Source organism: Tachyglossus aculeatus, chromosome 22 (assembly GCF_015852505.1).
Source record: "Tachyglossus aculeatus isolate mTacAcu1 chromosome 22, mTacAcu1.pri, whole genome shotgun sequence".
NCBI classification, from domain to species: Eukaryota; Metazoa; Chordata; class Mammalia; order Monotremata; family Tachyglossidae; genus Tachyglossus; species Tachyglossus aculeatus.
Genome location: NC_052087.1, coordinates 27,108,294 through 27,130,419, shown reverse-complemented (window position 1 = coordinate 27,130,419; position 22,126 = coordinate 27,108,294). Strand labels below are relative to the sequence as shown.

Below are 22,126 nucleotides of genomic sequence, written 5' to 3'. Positions count from 1 at the left end.
AGAAATGGACACAAAACCCAGTGCAGAACAATCAGCATGTGTGTTCTGTTTTATATTACGAAAAATCCTCAATATAAAAAAGCATTATGAGAGGGACTACATGATAAATTAGCTCTGCTATCTACTCCCAGGAACATTTACAGTTTTCAAAATAAACTTTAGACAGATTTCACAGTGGGGGAGAGGGGGTCGGGGGGCGGCAGTTGGGGGAGCCCATTCCCAGGTTCTCACGGTCACCCTCTGCTCCAGGATTGAATACCCACCCTCAATCCAACAGCTGCTCCACCATCCCAAGAAAGGTGCACTCATCACCCCTCTCCAACAGCCCTTGGCCCAAGGCCCAAGATGGGGTGGCTGGCCTGCTTCCCATCCAGAGAAGTCATTTGCCTCAGGGCACTGCCCTGCACAGGGTGGGGAGTCCCCTCCTCCAAGAACGCCAGCACCCAACACCAAAGGGAGGGAATACCAGCCACCTCTCTCCTGAGAGTCAGTAGCTTCTGAAAGGGGGCATAACCCAGAAACCAGATTTCTTCAGGCCAACAAATCCTGGAGACAGAGCATAAGAGGACGGAGAGTTTGTTACAGGGGAGAAAAGACAGGGGAAGGGGGGAGAAACCAGTCTGACCCAATTCCAAGATTGTTTTAAAAAGGGAACCTAAAAGGCAAAAGGATTATCCCTTTTCCAAGTCATTCAGATAAGCATTGATTGGGGGGTGCTCAGAGATGTAGAAAACAAGGTGTAAACTAGTTTCTTTTCTCTGGCAGGAGCCAGGCAGCTCTGCTATTAGCTCCTCGCCCACTCCCCACCAAAGAATGTCCATTTTATTTATTTACTCCCTGTGGCCCTGTGGGGAAGGGCTAAACTTGTTTACCAGGATAGCCCTGGGTGCTTCTTGCCAGTTCCTCACTAGCAGCTCTGAACCAAGTGGGCATTTTCAGGGGCACTCCCAAGCAGGCACCCTGGGGATGGGATGGGGAGTTCTAAGACTAACACAGCTCCCTTCTCCCCACCTGAGATGCCTCTCTTGTCCACCGAACAAAGCTCAGGGCTCAAAAGGGAGCTTACAGGACGAGGCTGGTTCTGTCTTGGGGAGAGGAGGGAGGGAGCAGAGATCAGGAGATCCCTGCTGATGCAGGTGGTGGTCAGCGGAAGGAGGCTCAGGGGATCAGAGTTGAATCTTCCCATGCCGAGAACCCAGCTTCTCAGCTGCTTCCCCACCTCCCTTGTTCCTACCACTGCCCCTTCTACCAACGGGGTTTCTGAGCTCACGGCAACAGGCTAGGGGCATAACCTGGCTGTGAAGATCATAGACTGGACTATCCATGTACAACTTCTCCAGAATGGCCCCACCGGCCAGTTGTCACCATTTCACAGCTTACCTGGACATCTTTCCTAGGAAGGAAGAGCTGCTGCTATCTGACTCCCACCCCAGGGCCCTGTTAAATGTCCTGTCCCTGGGATGCCCAAAACTTTACACCCAGCATCCTCCAAAATGGCCTCAATTAGCTCAGCTTTACCTTACTTCCAAACGTGTGCATACACGTACACACATACGTTTTCACAGCTAACGTTAGACAAAGTCACTTATTTGGGCTCCCTCCTCCTCCTGGCCCTTCCTGATCATTCTGGACAGGGGACAGCGAGAAGGTGGGCAGGGCCCTGCCCCCCCACCCCCACACAGAAACCGAGCTCTTCAGGCAGACTGCCACCCCCCCCCCACTTGTCTTTGTCAAAGGCAGATGGGTCCCTCTGCTACTGGTGCCATGCATCTGACTCGTCCAGATGGCTGGAAGGCACAACGGAACATTGGAACCTGATGCATGGAATTAAGCCATTGGGGATTTTACAGAAAACAGAGTCCTCCCAAGGTCTTTGTTGGGGGGGGGGGGGGTGGTGAGAGAGAGAGAGAGTGTGTGTGTGTGTGTGTGTGTGTGTGTGTGTGTCTGGGGAGGAGTAGGGCATATTTCAGGGCCCCAACAGAGATGTTTCCTCCATACGTTTCCGCCCATCTTCACTGAGGAGCAAGCAGGGCCCCTTGGGAAACCTATGGAGTCTTTAGACTTCTACTCCCATTCTAATCAGGGTCTCCACTTGCTCTGGGCAAAATCCGAATGGGAAATGAGGCTTTGTAGGAACCACAGGGTGTCAGGCAGAAAGACAATCACTACTAACTCAGGGCAAGCAGGCAGGCAGGTCCCTTTCTCATTATGGCAGTGAGCAGGTTCATCTCCTCTCCTCTTTCCAAACGTAGCTCCTCTTGTTCTTTTGAGGTCCCTCCCATTGCCCACAGATCCTGGAGGTTCCAGCCCTCTGCAGGGAGAGCAACTGGGAGGAAGTGGCTGAGAGATTCCCTGGACCAGATGCTTCCACATCCTCCACTCACCTCCCCACCAGCTCTCGTTTTCCTCTCTATGCAGCAGCAGGCTTCCAGGTTGCTTGCTCACAGCTGGGTCCATCACTTTCTGTCTCTGTGTCCTCACTTCCTGTCTCTGGGTCCTTGCTCCACATAAACCCTGCATCCTCTGGAAGGTCCTGGTTAGATGGGGAGAAGTTCTCCAAAGGCTGCTGGTCCTGGAGTGGGCCGTCCCCCAGATTGTGATGGAACCGGAGGGGCTTGCTTCCCTGGCCCCCTCCCCACCCCAGCCCCTTTGGTCTCTAGTGCAATCGGAGCTTTCCTCTTGCCCCCAATCCCCGCAGGGAGACGCCCATGGAAAGAATACAGTCTCTGGTGTTCAGCATGTCAGAGTTCCAGCCCCTGCAGCACGATCCTCCAGGCCAGTCATATAATACAACCTTTTTTTTTTTTCATTTCATTTTGTTAAAAAAATAGTTCTTTCCCCCTGGTTATGCTCCCTCTCCCACGTCTTTCTTCTGGGCCAGGCAGGGTTGGGGATCTGGGTGAGTGTCACTACTGGATTCCCCGGAAGAGGCACATGGCGAAGATCATGGCAAACAGCTGCAAAGGGGCAGGGGACAAACAGTCGGTCAGATTGAGGCTCTGCCTGAGGTGGCCTCTGCCCCCTACACCCCCTGGGGCTGCAAGTTCCCATGGAACACAAATGGAGTTGGGGGTGTGTGTGAAAGGGATTGTGGGTAAGGCACAAAGAGCAAATGGTGATACAGGGCTATTTGGCCGGTCGCAAGGGTTTAATAAATAGTAACAGGGCTGTTGTTTTTGACAGGCCATCATTCCTGCTCATTGCTGCCCCACCCCTGGCTGCTGGACCCCAGGCAGGGTCAGGAGTCCCAGTCTCCCTGGAAAGGAAGCACCCTAATGCTCTTAGCTCTTATTTCCCTCTGGGCTCCTGTCGAGCTGTCCTGGGCTTTGGGTCTCCAGAAGCAACAGCTCTTCCCTGCTTGCCTTGCTTCTCTGCCCGCTCTTCAGCCTGTGGGCTAAGTACTGGTGGTGGTGGGGAGGGGGGGGGATGACAAAGAGGGGGTCCAGCTAATTCCTGCAGGCAGGATTTCAGATGACTTGTAATAATTATAATAATTACAGTATTTGTTAAGTGCTTACTATGTGCCAGGCACTGTACTAAGAGCTGGGTGGATACAAGCAAATCGGGTTGGACACAGTCCCTGTTCCACCGTATCACTGTATCAATCCCCATTTTTACAGATGAGGTAACTGAGGCAAAGAGAAGGGAAGTGACATGCCCGAAGTCACACAGCAGAGAAGTGGTGGAGCTGGGATTAGAACTCATGTCTTCCTGACTCCCAGGCATGTGCTCTATCCAATATGCCATGCTGCTTCCCCTTTACTTGTACTGTACTGTATTTGAAATAATAATAATGATGGTATTTGTTAAGCGCTTACTATGTGCGAAGCACTGTTTTAAGCACTGTGGGGGGATACAAGGTGATCAGGTTGTCCCACGTGGGCCTCACAGTCTTAATCCCCATTTTACAGATGAGGGAACTGAGGCACAGAGAAGTCAAGTGACTTGTCCAAAGTCATACAGCTGACAAGAGGCGGAGTCGGTATTAGAACCCATGACCTCTGACTCCCAAGCCCGTGCTCTTTCCACTGAGTCACAGACTGTGAGGGGCAAAGGGCCAGAGGGTGTACAGTTGTATGGGGAACATGGGAGTGGTCAGGTGCCCTTCTGCATGGAGGGGGTTTGCAGAAGTGGCATAGGAGGACAGTGAGGCGATGACATCGTTTCCCCTCACCTCCCCACAGGAGCTCTTTTAGCACCATAGTTTGGAGATGACCAGCAAGGAGTTCCCTCTCTAATCCCCCACCTCCTGGACCCATGGTTGAACCGCCTCAAGCCCCACACCCATTCAGGCTGACCCGGGGCTCCCTCAGTGCCCTCTCATCCACATGGGCTCTCATCCAAGTGCTTAGTACAGTGCTCTGCACACAGTAAGTGCTCAATAAATATGAATGATTGATTGATTGATTGGTCAACACCGGTTGGCATAGCAGCCGGGTAGTCCAAGGAGACAATGACAGGGGAGCTGAATCCCCAGCTCAATTCAACAACCCTGATCTCTGCAGGACCCTCGGAGATGTTGGGCATCCAGAAGGGAATCCAGGGGCCTGGGGGCCTGGTTGGGGAGGGACCCAGTTTACCTCAATGGTCAGCACCCCGATAGCAAGGGCTCCTGCCAGGTACACGTAAGTCTCGAAGGAGTTAAGGATCACAGTGTAACAGCCCTAGGAAGAAGCAAACAACAAGGTGACCCTTATGCCTTCTCAGTGGGGTCCTGGCTTCCTGTCACACACCTAGTCCTGGAAGTCACCTTCCATTCAGAAATGCCAATCACAGCAAATCAATCTCACCAATTTCCAACAGGATGCCATCAGAATGTGTTTTCCCCTCCCAGCCCGCCCTGCTTCCTCACTACTTTCTAATGGCCTAAAGTCACAGAGGGGGACAACAATGAATAGACAGCAATAATTAAAATAAGGGAGGTAGTTATTAAGTGCTTATTAATCTGCCAAATACTGTGCTAAATGCTGCAGTTATTTCAAGATAATCAAATGCCTCACAGGGTTCACAGTCAAAAAGGGAAGACCAGGCATTTAATCCCCATTTTGCAGATGAGGAAACAGGCCCAGAGATGTTAAGCGACTCACCCCAGGTCACGCAGTAGGCAACTGGTAGACCCAGGATGAGAACTAGGATCCCCTGACTCAATAGTCCTGTGCTCTTTCCACTAGACCATTCAGAAAGCATGACGTATGCTAAGCACTATTTGAAGAAACCTTGCTCGATTACTGGCTAAGTTCACTATCAAGGCATAGAGAAGCAGCGAGGCTCAGTGGAAAGAGCATGGGCTTGGGAGTCAGAGGTCATGTGTTTAAATTCCGGCTCCGTCACTTGTCAGCTGTGTGACTTTGGGCAAGTCACTTAACTTTTCTGTGCTTCAGTTACCTCAACTGTAAAATGGGGATTAAGACTGTGAGCCCCAACTGGGACAACTTGATCACCTTGTATCTCACCAGCGCTTAGAACAGTGTGTTGCACACAGTAAGCGCGTAACAAATGCCATCATTATTATTATTTTATTATTTATCCTGAGGCCAAGGAAGACCGGAGGAATCACTAACTCTTACTTGCACTCAACTGAACTCTACTCTGAACTCTCCTGCTGTGTCCCCTTGCTCCTATTTTGACCCAGAAAAGATCTCCCTCCCCAACTAAATCTACCAGACTAGACTTCCCACATTTTAAGCTCTTCTAAAATCCCACCTCCTTCAGAAAGCCTTCCCTGAATCATTCACAACTTAGTCCTGTTATATCCCTGTTCTGCTTTCAGCTCACATCAAATTTATGTCATTTTGTCTGTCTGTCTGCTCCATTAGATTGTGAACTTATTGAGAGCAGAAAATGAGAGCCTTGCTCCTTTGTTCTCTCCCAAGAGCTCAGAGTGATGTTTCACGCTCACTAGGCACTCACTAAATACCACTGATCGACTGCTTAACACCACTTTCCCTGGAACAGTAGATTCCAAGGGAAAAACCAAGGGTGAAAACTGAGTCTACAAATGAAATTCCACTTTGCTCCACTATTGAGGCCACCATGGCCTTGCCCAGGTGAGAAAACCCTCTCCACAGTTCAGGGGAGGGCCTTCCTTCATTCAGAAGGGAAACCAAGTAGACGTATCAGCATTCCTTGTATCTGATCTTCCCAAGCTCTTCCCCAGCCTCCTCACGCTGAGGCCAAAGCTCCAGAAACTAGGGGGAGTCTGACTGGTTCCCTCTTGACCCGAGAGCTGAGTCCTAAACAAGGTGAGGGGTGAGCAGAGGGTCCAGGCTTGTTTGTCAACCCCATTGTGTTAGAACAGGACCGGTTGCCTTCACACAATGGCGCTTGTGAACTCTCTCCCAGAGCTAGCTGAACGGGTGCCAGGACTCACCAGCTTGGTTGAGAGTCTGGTAGGTAAAGGAGAGGGGGCAGGGGGTGAATAAGAAGCGGCACAGTCTCCATGGGCTGTACACACACACACACATACACACACATTTAGGCTAGCTATTGGCATTTCATCACCCACATCTCTATACACAACATAAGAAAGAGAACAGGCCATAGAATCCTTCCAGATCATGAAACTGACTTTGACATCAAACATGCACTGTGGAACAGAAGCCTTGGTAAGGAGAAAAAATTTCCAATCTCCTTAGGTTCTCTCGCTCTGGGCCAAGCTGCCAGGGGCCAGCTATGTCTTGGCTCCACACTTGGAGAGTGGAATGAGTTCCCAATGGGCTTACTCTCCAGGGCCACAGAACATCTATACTGACACTGGGAAGGGCAGAGGAATGGTGCTTTCCTGCTTTCAGAGAAAGCTCCCAGCTCTGAGTTGAGGACTGGCCAAGTCCCTTGCCCCTCTTGCCTCCATAAGGGCTGGAAGAACTGGAGCCCCCTTCCCAGATGTGAAGGCCACTGGGTGCTGGGGAGGGGGTGCAACCTCCTTGGATGCCTGTGCCATGTCATCCAGGCTGAAGCTTGCTTTGTCAGGGGTGGGAGCTGGGGTCCCTGACTCTGGGATCCCAGAAAGATTTGTCCAGCCAAAGACCTTTAAATTCCCCTTCGCAAAGTTCCTGATTTGGCTACAAAGACAAAATGATAGAGCTCAAACTCCTTCCTAATGGGATTCTTCTAGACTGTGACCCCACTGTTTGGTAGGGACTGTATATGTTGCCAACATGTACTTCCCAAGCGCTTAGTACAGTGCTCTGCACACAGTAAGTGCTCAATAAATACGATTGAATGAATGAATGAATGAATCTTATAACCATTTAGCTTGCAGGGGGTGGGGAAGGGAAGGGCAGTGGCCAGCTGGGAGGGAGAAAGGGAAATGGACTTAGTAGTGATCCAGAAGTGACCCCCTTGCCTGTTGTCCAGCAAAGACTCACTAAATCCTGCCCCTCACCCCAGCGTGGCAAGATTTCCCTCTCTCTTCCGCTAGAAAGCTCTGTTTCTGGTTGCCGGTCGACCCTGCAATCCTTCTCTTCTCTCCACCCAGACACTTGGCTGCCATCCATCCCTCTCGGTGCTAAACCCAAAACACAGGGAACGTTTTCTTCTCCTCCTCACATCCACCCCCACCCCCTACATCGAAACACATCTGGTGAGAAATGATTAAGACTGTGGTGGAGGATGGAGGGTGCGGTCCCTCTCAGAACTATGCTAACACGACTCTCAGAGAAGCTGAAAAATTCTCTCTTTTCCTCAGGAGGGGAGGGAAGAACTTGTGGATTCCAGTGCATGACTGGGGGGCCAGAATAGCAGCTGTAAGGCAGAGGTGGAGACAGAGATGTCCCTGATATCTTGCTGTGATAGAGAACAGAGAAGCAGCGTGGCTCAGTGGAAAGATCCTGGACTTTGGAGTCAGAGGTCATGGGTTCAAATCCAGGCTCTGCCAATTGTCAGCTGTGTGACTTTGGGCAAGTCGCTTAACTTCTCTGTGCCTCAGTTACCTCATCTGTAAAATGGGGATTAAGACTGTGAGCCCCACGTGGGACAACCTGATCAACTTGTAACCTCCCCAGCACTTAGAACAGTGTTTTGCACATAGTAAGTGCTTAAATAAATGCCATTATCAGTGCTTAGAACAGTGCTTTGCACATAGTTAGCACTTAATAAATGCCATTAAAAATAAATAAAAAATAAAAAAAACAGAGGGTGACCCTGGACCAGCCTGGTCTTCTTGCAGAACAGAGAAGGGACTAGGCCATACTGGAGTCCAGTTTCCCACTTGGCCTGCTGTGAGGAAATGAAGAGAACCCTGAATCTGTTCTCTTGTCCCTCTGATTTGAGGCCAACTCCAGACGTGGGGTGTGGTCTTTGAGCCTGGCTCAGTGCTCTGCCCAGTCCTCCGCTCTCATGTCCTCCCACCTCTATGGGGCTGGCGGCTCTGACTTGTTTGCTTACAGGAGGTACTTTAAGGCTCCATTCTGCCCCCGCTCCGTGACCCAGCGTCCTCTCAGAAATCGAAATACAGAGTGGTTGATGGGAGAGGAAGGGGCCTGACAAGGGCAGTAGTGAAGCTAAGAAAGACTGAGGTATTTGTCTTCTTTTTTAAAAATATCTGAGCTACTTGTCAGATTTCCACCACCACACCAGAAGTCCCAGCTCTGTTTGGAGAGGCAAAGTAGATCATTTTGCTTCTTAAGCACTTAAGACAGTGCTACACACTCAGTAGAAACTCACTAACTACCACTGAGTGGTAGTTTCCTCAGGGCTGTCTCCTTGCTTTTAGGAGGGAGGGTCTGCTGTTTCGCAGGGATGAGGCAGCACTGACCTGGCTGGAACACCATTTCCTCCTCCATCTAGCCCTTTGGGGATGAGGGGAAACTTTATATCACCTTGCACCTGGGCTGTGGGGTTTTGGGCCCTAGAGTAATAATAACAATCTTCTACATGGCGTTTGTTAAGTGCTTACTATGTTCCAAGCACTAAATGCTGGAACAGGTACAAGATAATCAGGTCAGACTCAATCCTTGTCCCTTATTGGGCTTACAGTCTATGAGCGAGAGAGAACTCATTTAATTCCCATTTTAGAGATGAGGAGATGAAGGCACAGAGAAATTTAGTGACTTCCCAAGGTCACACAGCAGACAAGCGGCAGGGTCTGGAATGGGGAATGAGGAAGGATGGCTCAGGCCAGACTCTGCAGGACTCTTTTTCCCCCTGTCAGCTGACCCCAGGTTTCCTTACTCAGCCTTCAGCCAGGGTGGGATTGTACCTGTTTGTTCAGGAATGGGTCTCTACCCAGGAGACACTCCTCCTTGCTGACAAAATCCCCATCCCTCGTCTGGGGTTCTCTCCGGCAGCAGGCTTCCGGGACCTCTTCGTTGAAGTTCAGGAACCGGAAAACTGGAGCTGCTTTAAAGTCTTCAGGCCCATTGACTCCACAGCAGCCAAACTAGGGTACAGCAAAAGGGAGAGAGAGAGAGAGACACACACACACACACAACTGGGTGTAGAAGACCTCGGTGGGAATGAGAAGAAGGAGAGAAGGCAGAAATAGCCTTGTAGTTTTGGGTCCTTGGTGGTTTGGCCTGGGTGAGGGTGGGTGGAGGAGGAAGAGGGAAGAGGGAGCAGGGGAGGAGGGGATGGGAGTGGGAAAGGGCTTCAGTTCCCCATCCCCACCCATGGCCACCAGTAATTGCTCCAGAACTTCCTGGAGAGGGGAGACACTCACTGTGATCATGACAGAATTCCAGGTGGAGGAGAAGACATCACTGTCATTGTTCCCCTTGTAGTGCTTTGTGAGCTCCTTGGTGAAGAATTCTCTGGTAAGCTGGAGAACAGGAAATGGAAAAACTATTATTACCCCCACAGAGTCACTCACCTGGTCCCAGGCAGACATTAAGGAGGATCTGCACCAACTAGGTAGCAGGGAACCAGCTTTGACCTTGATTTTCCAGATATATAAGATCAATAATAATTAATAATAATAATTGTGGTATCTCTTAAATGCATACTTTGTGCCAAGCACTGCACTCAGCACTGGGGTAGAGCCCAAATTAATCAGATTGGACACAGTCCCTGTCCCTCATGAGGTTCACAGTCAAAATCAAAAGGGGGAGGATTTAATCCCCATTTTGCAGTTGAGGGAACTGAGGCACAGAGGAGGAGTTACGTGACTCACCTTAAGGTTGCACAGTAGAAAAGTGGCCAAACTGGGATTAGAACTCAGGTCCTCTGACTCCCAGGACTGTACTCTTTCCACTAGATCACACGGGTACTTGTCAGCCTCAAATGATCTAGACTGTTCAGATCAGTGTGTATTCTGTGGGGCTCAGAGTAGCTGGAGGTTTTGTAAATGTGTGGTCCATCTTTTTCTGGACTTTAGAGTTGGTGGTTTAGAAAGAGAACTCAGGTGTGCTCCCTGATGGGCCATGTATGTGCCCAAAGTCACATCTGCTGAAGGGCTGGACCCCACCCTGCCCCTTCCCCTACCACGGCAGCCTCGGAGGCAGCTGGGCAGACAAAAAGTGGGCATGGATCAAAAACCAAGGCAAACCCTACTGTGTGTGCCTGATTTTCCTCTATCTATCCCAGCACTTAGCCCCAGCTAAGCCCTTACTAAATGTAGTATTTACCTAAGCTCTGAATGTGTATGCACCAAGTCTCAGACAGAAGTCTGACTGGCCGCTCCGGGAACGGTGCCCGGCAGAGCGTTCGGCTAGTGGGCTGGGTGCCATCACGTCAAGGACACAGATGCCCAAAAGGCTCTGATTCAGCCCCCTCCCAGAAAGAAAGCTCTCTCCCCAGACAACCCCCAGGGGGCCCGGCCACCTTTCCAGGCTGCACAAATGGCACTGCCAGCCTGGTCTCCAGGACACTGGTAAGTGTGGAAGAGATAGGTTGGGTTGAAGACTTTCTGAGATTGCCAGGCTGCCCGAAGGCTCAGGGACAGTGAACAGGCTGCTCCACTCAGCCATGACAGTCACTTAGCTGCTTTTCTCAGGGAAAATAGAGGGAAGTGGCCTCCTGCAAAGTGCTCGGTGAGGGTGTGTGTGGGCGTATGTGTGTCTGATTGTGTGGGCATGTACAGAGAACCTTTCTACGTTGGAGGTCTTCCCCTCCCCCCCTGTGACTTGGGGAATCCCTCCAAGGCTTTTTCTTAAATATCAGATCTCTTTTGAGAAGGCCCCCCAAGCTGCAGATATTTCTGCATCCCCAGAGCATGCTTAACCTTCAGGCAGAGCCTCTGAAACTCAATGTGGCAGGCCACAAGGCTTCCCTGTTCTGAGAGGTTCCCAAAGCAATTGTTCAGGGAGCTCTACCTTTCTAGGAGAGGACCCCCAGAAAATACTCCCCTGGGGCCTCCCACCTGCAGGATCACATCCAAAAAGACCACCAAACTCCTAGGAGCCAATAGGTGGGTAGGGAGGCAGGTGGAATGGGGTTTTCTGTACCATGCAAGGTCCATCCTGATCAAGAACCATAGGGGCACAGGACACAGGAGTAAGGAAAAAGAAAATAATATGATTCTGTGATGGAATTTCTATTTTAAACCCACTTGTATGTACAGTGGATTGGGAATGTGTATGTGACAAATGTGGTAAAGTGCTCACATGGAGTAATGATGAGATGATGATATTTATTAAGCACTTACTATATGTCAAGTGCTGCTGTAGATACCAGTTAATTAGTTGGGACATAGTCCCTGTTCCACATGGAGATTTCAGTCTAAGTGGGAGCGAGAAAAGGTTTTTTGATCCCCCTTTTGCAAATGAGGAAACTGAGGAACAGAGCAGTTACGTGACTTGGCCAAGGTCGCAGAGCAGGCGAGTGGTGGAACTGGAATTACCATCAGGCTCTCCTGACTCTCAAGTTCACGTTCTTTCCAGTGGGCCATGCTGTCTCACAGGGTGTGATTTTTGCGTGCCTAGGGTGCGTGTCTATGTGCAGCTAGTTCTGTGTAGGATTCCTCGAACAAAGAGGTATCCACCTGGCAGTCCAGGTTCCCAGCCGTTCTTCCTTCTGATCTCCCTTTGCTCCTTACCTTTCTGAGGGAGACGGGAAAGATGCTGAACCCCCAACGAGTGCTGGTCCCTAGATCAGGCAGCAGATGGAGCCACCTGAGCATGGCAACCAAGTCCTACTTCTGTGTTTGGATGCCCTTCCTAGCTGACAAGGAAAAGGTACCAGGATTGCAGGTGTGGGCAAAGGTATGGAATTCCCCAATTAGCATCAGAAGACAGTGTTGGCTAGCAGAAGCAGCATCTACCTTGGGTTATCTACCACCCCCTCAAGGATGGTCTGAGTCCCACCTGGGGGTTCTCTCCCAGGGCTTACTATTTGGCTCTACACATAGCAAGCAAATAATAATAATATGTGTTAAGTGCTTACTATGTGCCAGGCGCTGTACTAGGTGCTGGGGTAGATACAAGCAAATCAGGTTGAACGCAGTCCCTGTCCCTCTTGGGGCTCACAGTCTTAATCCTCATTTTACAGATGAGGTCACTGAGGCATAGAGAAGTTAAGGTCACATAGCCTGTGTTGCCAACTTGTACTTCCCAAGCGCTTAGTACAGTGCTCTGCACATAGTAAGCACTCAATAAATACGATTGAATGAATGAATGAAACATAGCCAACAAGTGACGGAGCTGGAATTAGAACCCAGGTCCTTCTGATTCCCAGGCCCATGCTTTATCCACTCGGCCACGCTGCTTCTGGTAGCATGCTAACTCCTGGTAACAAATACTATTACTACGACTTCTACACATAAATAGATTGATAGTTGTCCTTCTCTGAAGAAGAGACTAGCAATGACAAAATTCACCTATGAATTCGTGAGTGAAAAGCACAATTGGAGAGCCACGGTCCTGGCCACATTGGATACAAAATTGGCACTGTTTCCTGTTTTACCTCCATGTCTCCTATTTCTTAAAGAGCCTCTCATTGAAAAGAATCACTCCTTTTCGATAGCAGTGCTCCACACTGACCTATCTTCAGCAACTAGAAGCAGCGTGGCCTAGTAGCTAGACCACTGACTTGGAAGTCAGAAGGACCTGGGTTCTAATCCCAGCTCTGCCTTTGACTGCTGTGTGATCTTGGGCAAGTCACTTCTCTGAGCCTCAGTTACCTCATCCATAAAATGGGGTTCAAGACTGTGAGCCCCATGTGGGACAGACTATGTCCAACTTGATTTGCTTGTATCTACCCCAGAGCTTAGTACAGTGTCTGGCACATAGTAAGTGCTTAACAAATATGATAAATAAAACCTAACTCCCAGTTTTCAGAAGGTAAGCAACACTGTGTCTTTGTTTTTCCACATCCTTAAGACTTTTCCTCTGTTCTCATTGTTTTTAGTTTGCCAATTTCAGCTCTCTATAAAGCAGCTGTTGGACTACCCTGCTGTGGCTCATTCCCCTCAATAGAGCCACCCAGGGTAATGGTGTTGAAGTGAATGTTGCATTGATATCAGGATATGAGGGTGTTTGGGATAGGGGCCTTGGGAAGTTGCAGAGTCCTGTTGAAATAAACTGCTGACTGAAGATTCTTTTTAGCGGCCAACATGCCTTAGAAATGCCCTAAGTGTCTTCCATAATACATTTATACTGCGTGATTTGTTCGGAGCACTGCTAGGCTATTAAGAAACATTCTTCCAGCAATGCACGTCTGGGTAGAGGACAATGCAATGCTGGAAGAAATGTTCGAATGCACATGCATGGCATAGGCTAAAACCCACATATTGTCTGTTTGTCTTAATGCAGGGTTCCTCATGAATGGAAATCCCATGTTATATAGCATAATGGGGGATCAGATCTTCTAGATCACATGTTTCTAATACACAGTTGGACCAGAATGTGATGACAGAATGAGGGAAACGTCCACCAATAACATGTGTCTGTCAATTCAGCTTGATCAGAAGAAACATTTGTGAGCATGCTTGTGGCATCAGACATGGCATGTGTAACATACCTTGAGCTTTTCTTAACATGGGGTTTGTTACATGGTGATAAGAATGTAGTGGAGGAAGAAAGTTGTCTTCAACATTATCCCCTTTAAGACTGAATGCCCCTCGTGAGAAGGGAATCATGTCTGTTAACTCTATTGTATTGTTCTCTCCCAGGTGCTTAGTACAGTGCCCCACACACACTGTCTTCAATAAATACCACTGATTGATTGATACCTTAGACACAATTCCTTATTTCTAAGAAGTTACAGCCATATTTCATTGACTCTCCAATGTCTAGTGAGAAGATACGTGAGCACTCAAGAAATAGTATTTGAGAATTATATTGGTATGGGGGGTGGGGGAGTCGGTAGGAGCCTCTCTCTCCTGGATTCCAGGGTTTGCAGAAATCTGGGTCCATCAACATGACCCATGGCACTGGAAGTAAAATCCCTAGTTTCTGTACATCTAAAACAACTAAAATGTCTTGCAATCCTGGACAACGAAATTGAGGAACCTCATTCAGTCACCCAGAAAGCCAGGAAAGAGCTAGCAACCCACTTCCCCCCTCTTTAATTTAGGGCAACCCCTGCCCAGCACTCTCCACAACCATCCCCCGATTCCATAAGGAGGGATGTGGGGCCTCTGACCGGCTAGCGGGCTCCCTATTCTGGGAGTTCAAAAACCAGGATACTATCCAGGACTCCACTGTGACTTGCTGTGAGTGCGTTACTTCTGGCAAGTGGCTGCACCTCTCTGAACCTCAGTTTTCCCATCTGAAAATGGGGGACCAAAATCCCAGCCTCCTTTCTATTTTATGGTCTCCTGGAAAGAATCACAGGCCTGGAATGGATCCCGTGAGGAGAAGAACCTTCACAGAGGATCAACTATAAATCTTCACATCCTTAAGAACATATCTGTAATTTATTTATTTATATTAATGCCTCTCCACCTGTCTAGATTGTAAGCTTGTTGTGGGCAGGGAATGTGTCTCTTGTATTGTTATACTGTACTCTTCCAAGCACTTAGGACAGTGCTCCCCCCACTCCCTGATCCCTCCTGCTTTGGCCTTGCTGTAGAAAAGCCACCACATTGTGGACAAATAAATAATTCTCCATTCACACAAAGTCTGTTATTTAAAGTCACACCTTGGCCAATTCTTCTCCAAGGTGACTAATCACAGTTCCCCCTAGGACCCATTTCCTCCCCTTTAATCATTCTGTGGGTCTTCACAGTCCTCCCCTAGTCCTTTCCACCCCTCTTTATTAGCTGAGGCTCTCATGGGCAGACAAAGGGCTCTAGGACTGGACGGGGTAGGGGAGATAAATAGACATTGACATCGACAAAGCATCTGAGACCCTCAGAGAAAGGAATTGCAATGTTAGAGCCAATAGCAAAGGTCAGTCACTACCCTAGGACCATTGACAAAGCAATTCATTTCCAAGCCATTCAGACCCTGTCATCCTTATGTGCTCCACATTTTGTTCTGTGTATTTTTTAGAAAATAACTTTTGCTTCAGTGATGTAGGTATCTGGGAAGCCCAATTTAGAAAAGCCAGTGTCCCTGACACTGCTCCTCTGCCTATAAACAACTCTGCCCACAGGTTGGGTTTATATGTCCTGGGAAGTGGGACATTGTGTGGGGACAAGGATGGACCGAGGAAGGCAGCAGAACCCTAACCCAATCCAATTCCCTTGAGGCGCTGAGAGCTTAGAGGAACGTTTCCACCAAATAAATGGGTACGTACATTTTCTCTGAAGAGGAAAGCCAGGATTGCTGCTGAGAGCTCCGCCAGGAAGATCAACAAAATAAACATGAAGAACTGAAAAACAAGAGGAGAGAGTGGGACAGATGCTTAAGCATGTTCCAGGAAGGTTGTTCAAGGACGGCCTCTAGAGGAGGAGAACCAGTGGCCAAATATGTTTGGGTGATTAGTTCAATATGGATCCCGGTAAAGAATACAGGTGCTGGGGCTTAAGGGGTGAATTGCTGCTAGCCCTAGAGTTCAACCCCAGGAATTGTGTAATATCTTGGGGAAGTCACTTACTCTCAAGAACTCGACTCAGTCTGGAGTAGAGAACTGTAGTTTGTACAGAGTCCCAGGTATCAAAATACCTGCAGCATGATGGATGGAGGGCCTATGGCTTGATAACTGAATCTCGGGCAACCTCACCCTTTGGAAATGGAAGAGGTGGGAGAGATGTTGGCATTGCCCTGTCTGTCTCTATACAGGCAAAGTAAAATGGAGAGTTGAGGTTAAGTGGATAATTTGTATACAGTAAACAAGTGATTTGGACCTTATTTTCATCCCAAGAGTTTGGATACATGAGTGGGACAACCTACTGAGTTGGTTTCATTTTCCTTGGGAAGATGGTGCCTCAGTAACGTCGGTGGATAGGGATCTCTAGAAAGGCTGTTGGGGACCTCACTGGAACAAACGTGAGAAAAAGGAAGAGCTACTGAGAAGTCTGGCAGGAAATCAAGCTGCATTCAGTAAAGACTGACAGGTCAGGCTGGGTTGCATTGTGGTGACGACTCTAGCATGGTGATGACTCTAGCACCTGTTCTGCAACAACACACTTGCCTGGGAAGGAGCCCATGGCCCAGGAGAAAAAAGACTCATCCCCATCTCTCCATTTCCCCCTCCTCCCCAGCACCAACATCTAAACAATCTCATTTGGGCAATTCACATACCGATCTAGGGCTTGCGAATATGCTTGAATATGAGACAGAAAAGAAGGGGAAGCCATAACCAGCAATGACCTTCCTCCCAGTCTCTCTGATCTCTCTGTCTAGGGCAGCAGTGATTACTTGGCCCCTTGGGGAACCCAGGCAGCACGAGCCCCATGTGGGAGAGGGACTGTGTCCAACCTTATGATTTTGTAGCTACCCCAGAGCTTAGAACAGTGTTTGACATATAGAAAACACTTTATAAATGCCATCATTTATTATTAGTAGTAGTAGTATGGTATTATTATTAATAGTATGGTATTATAAGTATGGTATTATTAAAAATAATAATAATAACGATGTCATTTATTAAGCACTTACTATGTGCCAAGCACTGTTCTAAGCACTGCGGTAGATACAAGGTAATCAGGTTGTCACACGTGGGGCTTACAGTCTTAATCCCCATTTTACAGATGAAGTAACAGACACAGAAAAGTTAAGTGACTTGCCCAAAGTCACACAGCTGACAAGTTGCAGAGTCAGGAATAGAACCCATGATCTCTGACTCCCAAGTCTGGGCTCTTTCCACTACAAACGACCAGGGCCAAGGAGCCATTGACTGAATAACTCCTAAGATTTGTCTCATTTGAGCCACCGCCCAGGCTCTTCTGCCAAGCCAGGCCAAGGACTCACCCATCCTCTTTCCCTCGCTTCTCAGGGAACTGGGCTTGGGGTTGGGAGTCATTTTTGTCCACCTACACTGATGAACCAAGATGAAGCCATTAATGACGATAATAGCATCTTTCCTCAGTGGAGATATAATTGCCCAGATAGCGGGGCCAGTCAGCCTTGGCATGATGAGAGAGCCTGGAGGCCTGCTGGAAACTGGGATGTGCTGCCTGGCCCCTGTGAATAAATGTGAGCTGCAGGGATGAGTCCCTCAGCCACGGTGAGAACACCTGTGCACATCCTAGCTGCTTTCCAAACAGTCACAGCCTCATCATGACCCCTGAGGAGGGAGGGACTGCACTCAGGGAGTTCATTCGGCCTCATCACATCTGTTTTCAATAAGCACCATTTCTGCACACATTTGTTTCTCTCTCTAGATTGACAGATGTTGACCCTGTGGTGCATAGGGGGGTGGTCTCTTGAGTGCCTCTGGGAGTGTAAGTAAGTAAGACCAACAGTTTGGGACAGCATGTCTTAGAGACAAGCTGGAGAGATGTTGGATCAACCTGGAAGAAAGGTATAAACTTGGCACATGAATTATGCAATATTTCCATTGACAAAAATATTTCACCATCCTTACTAACTAAAGAAATGACTTGGGTGAATGTTGAATCAACTTTCTCTTTTATCACACCCATGAAGTGAAAATGCATGGAGAATAATAATAATACCTGTGGTATTTGTTAAGTGATTACTATGTGCCAGGTACTATAATAAGCACTGGGGTGGATACAAGCAAATCAGGTTGGACACAGTCCATGTCCCACACAGGGCTCACAGTCTCAATCTCCATTTTACAAATGAGGTAACTAAGGCCCAGAGAAATGAAGTACCTTGCTCAAGGTCACATAGCAGACAAGTGGCGGAGCTGGGATTAGAACCCATGACCTTCTGACCCACGCCCGTGCTCTATCTACTACACCATGCTGCTTCTCAAGCAGTGTGGCCTAATGGATGGAACATGGGCTTTCAGACTGTGAGCCCACTGTTGGGTAGGGACTGTCTCTATATGTTGCCAATTTGTACTTCCCAAGCGCTTAGTACAGTGCTCTGCACATAGTAAGCGCTCAATAAATATGATTGATGATGATGATGGGCTTGGGAGTCAGAAGGACCTGGGTTCTAATCCTAGTTCTGCCACTTGTCTGCTGTGTGACCTTGAGCAAGTCACTTAATTTCTTTGTACCTCAGTTACCTCATCCATAAAACAGGGATTAATACTGTGAGCCCCATGTGGGACATGGACTGTGTCCAACCTGATTAGCTTGAATCTATCCCAGCACTTAGTACAGTGCCTGGCACATAATAAACATTTAGCAAATACCATTAAAAAACTGCTTGAATATTTGTAGCATTCATCAAGATTTTTTCCTTCTCCTAACGTCATCAACGTCATATTTTACCCAAATGAGGGTTGAATGTATCTGCACTGAGTCTATCACGGTATCCAACTAGGGTGACATTGGTGGCACTATAGAATTCTGGCCTCCCTTTTGCCAACTTCCATCTTTGCACAAGCAGCAAATGTACATTATGAACTGTATGTAATCACATTACATAATGGGCCATAAAGCGCCATAAAGACCCACACAGAATGGATCCACGTGAACTCTGCAGAACCTATATAGTGGCTGAATGTGTGACTATCAAGACCCCTGAACCCCTCCCCAGGCCCTGAAGATGGAGGCACCGCTTCTGAGTCATGGCACCTGGTATCAGGAACGTAGGTGGGGGGAGGCTCAGTGCTGGGTGCTGCCACCACCCCATGCCGGGACCAGTCTCCCCCAGTGCCATAGGACCCCATAAACCAGAAAGTCTTTCTTAGCAACCTTCTGGACCTTGTGAATTCTGAGGCCCCTACTCCTCACCCTCACACCAAATCTGGTATTAAGGTTCTTACAATCCCAAGGATCCACTTCTGCCAAACACTCCTGTTGCAGTCAGTGAATAGAGAACTGAGTTTTGCCTCTTTAGCCACTTAACCCAGAGGGCAATGATCTTTCCAAGAACTCCACTGGACATGGATCCTTCTGGTGACCTAAGTTACCTCAGTCACATAAGTCAGTAGGTCATGTAAGTCCCTTTTCCCAGCATTCAATAGGGGTAGTCAGTGCTTTGATCTTTCCATCATCCTCTCCTATTTCATCCTGTGCAAATCTGCCCAGGAGCAAATAGCCCACAGGGACCTTTGGACCTTTAACTTGGGCAAGTGACCCCCAATCCTTTGAGTCTAGAGATTATCTGTGGGCCTCCTCTTGTGGTCAATTTCCAGTCGCTTGCCCAAGGGTAGCAGCAGCACCACACAGAGAAGGAGATAAGAGGGAACATCCTGATTTTTACAGATCCTATGAAGGCCCCTCATGAGTCCCAGGCATCCAACCCACATACAATTTGTGTGGAGGACACTGCTGCTGGAGATGGTCCCACCCCATCCCTGAGGGCCCCCAGCTCCAAAAAGAGCCTCTTACAAGCAATTCAGTGTAACATATTACACTTTTTCCAATCCTGGTCTGGATGGCAAGAAAGACTTTAAAATTCCACCTTGCATGTCAGCCCGGCAGATAATTACAGAGGCTGGAAAGCCTCCTTTAGCCTTTCTAGTCTCCCTTTCATCTGAGCCACTTCTCAGAAGGAAATTTCCATTTGGAGCACGGCTTTTGGCGGCAGCCACAGGAATCAATTTTTATGACATTCTGCAGGGTGATTTTTCTGTGTATTTTCATTTGAAGACAGCCCAAGCACTGCTTCGGGGGGCCAAGTCCTGCAACTGTTCTGCCACTTGCTGGTTGGAAAGCATTAAGCAACCTGGATACTAAAAGATGGAGGCCACATAGCTATTTCTTGCTCTCAAACAAAATTGGGATGTAGTTAAAACTCAGAGCAAGTCTCCTTCTCCTCCCTGTCCTCCAGCTAAAGAAGGGACAGCAGCCCGCTCAGGTCTGTGACGCTGGCCGAACTTTCCGCCTGATGTTTACATTTTTGCTAAAAGCCTCAAAGATGCATTATGCGTCGTGGTGAAATCTTGCTCAGGCTGCTCTGATCAGTCAATTTCTGAACAACATTGTCCATGGAACTAATTTGATCCATATGAGCATCCTCTGAACTCCCACCAGCTTTCTCCAATTGCCCTCTTCTCCCAACTCCTCCCACCGACTTATTCCTGCCCAAATAACTGCTCCTCTTGGGAACGAGCTCTCCCTTAGTTTCCTTAACATTCCCCAAAACAGGAAGTAGTATGACCTAGTGAAAAGAGCATGGGTCTGGAAGTCAAAGGATCTGGGTTCTAATTCTGGCTGTGTGTCAGTTCCCTTATCTGCAAAACAGGGATTCACTACCTGTGCTTCCTCCTGCTTAGAATGTGAGTTCCATGTAGGATATGACTACCTTGTATCTACTCCAGCACTTAGCACAGTGCTTGGCACATGGTAAGGGTTTAATTAATTCCACAATTATTATTATTATGGACTACTGGACATGTGCTTCCCAGCCTGTGTACCATTGTGTTCTATTTTCTAACCCAGTACATACCCTGGGTCCTTTCAGGCGGGGACTTCAGGAGGGAGGTTGGGGGTGGTGGCTGGCACTCAGGGGCCTTTGTTAAGTGCTGAACCAGAGCAATAATAAGAAGCCATTATTAGTACAGAATATGATGCTGACCATGGCAGAATGCAGGCAAAACTAGAGCTCACAGCAGGATCTCATAAAATCTGAGCTCGTCTATTCTTTTTGAGGGTTGAAGAGAGGAGGAGGGTTTGGGGTGGTGGTTAGGAAATATGTGTCCTCAGACAGTATGAGAACTAGGAATCACAAGCTGCGTTAAAGAAGCAAAAAACAAGCAAAAAACATTAACCTGGGAAGTTGGGAAGTGCACAGATGTCCTGCAACAAGTGAGAAATTAAGGCTCACTGGGGCTGGGGAAGCTCAAAGTCCTGCCTCACCGCAAATCAAGAGTCACTAGTGTCTGCTCACACTCTGCACACTACTCCCTTCCTCAAATTGTCTTTGACATTTCCTTGCAGGGCCTCATGTGGGAAACCCACTGTGTCATGGCTGCGAGGAGGTCTAGATGCTACCGGTTCACACACATGCACACCCACACACACACAGACTCACACACACACATAAGCTGGGATGATGGCATTTTCCTCGGTGTCTGTTCACTGACTCCCTGCACCCTCCTGGCTACTTCCAATCCATAAACTTCTCGGCATTTCAGTGGCGGTCAAGCCCCCAGGCAGGAAAATGGGCTCTGGAGGACATGCCCCAAACAAGCTGGGGAAGCAGATTAAACTTTGTATGCTGCAGGGCTCCAGCTGCCCCAACTGGGAACACTCTACTTGGGAAGAATTCTTGCCAACCTTTTGGCAAATAGAGCACACCCAAGAACTGCTGATTATTACATTGTGATTATTCCTGAGTAAGATCAATTATTGCTGAAGGAATAGCAATAGCTCCCTAACAGCCTATCCTCCCTATCCCTCTCAGGAATTGCTGTTGGCCAAGTTTCCTTATCAGACCATCCTTCCCCCTTTGCTTTGACTGAAGGAGTGACCAGGGGAGAGAGCAAGGTAGGTTGTGAAGGCAGACTAACCAGAAGAAGGTCCCCAGGAAGGGTCCCAGGAGTACTTCCTCACCAGCCCTGCCTCCTCCAGCCCCTTTTCCTACGACTGCTCAGGCCCCTCTGCAGCTGTTCTGATCACTGGGAAACTGAGTTTTGGCGGAGAAGATTTTGGAGGCAAGGACGGGTGGTGGGAACCCTTGCCTCAGGCCAAACCAGAATGAACTGCTCGTAGGAGACCTGGCAAACCACCTTATTTTCCCCCTGCCCCTTCTTTCCTAAATGGCAGCTCCCGCAGACA

General features: G+C 48.5%; 1 protein-coding gene across 2 annotated transcripts in view; it reads right to left on the bottom strand.

The window, feature by feature from the left end:
* Positions 1-2,639: 2,639 nt before the first annotated feature.
* TSPAN18 (tetraspanin 18) overlaps positions 2,640-22,126 on the bottom strand; it is a 167,871-nt gene continuing 148,384 nt past the window's right edge. The window contains exons 5-9 of one of the 2 annotated variants that reach the window (XM_038764651.1): positions 15,616-15,690; positions 9,659-9,757; positions 9,200-9,379; positions 4,581-4,664; positions 2,640-2,957 (exon numbers count right to left, since the gene is read on the bottom strand). In XM_038764651.1, the coding sequence (XP_038620579.1) occupies positions 2,910-2,957; positions 4,581-4,664; positions 9,200-9,379; positions 9,659-9,757; positions 15,616-15,690 (486 nt within the window). In that variant the 3' untranslated portion in view covers positions 2,640-2,909. The remainder of the gene's footprint in view (positions 2,958-4,580; positions 4,665-9,199; positions 9,380-9,658; positions 9,758-15,615; positions 15,691-22,126) is intronic. The other variant, XM_038764652.1, reaches the window with a different exon arrangement.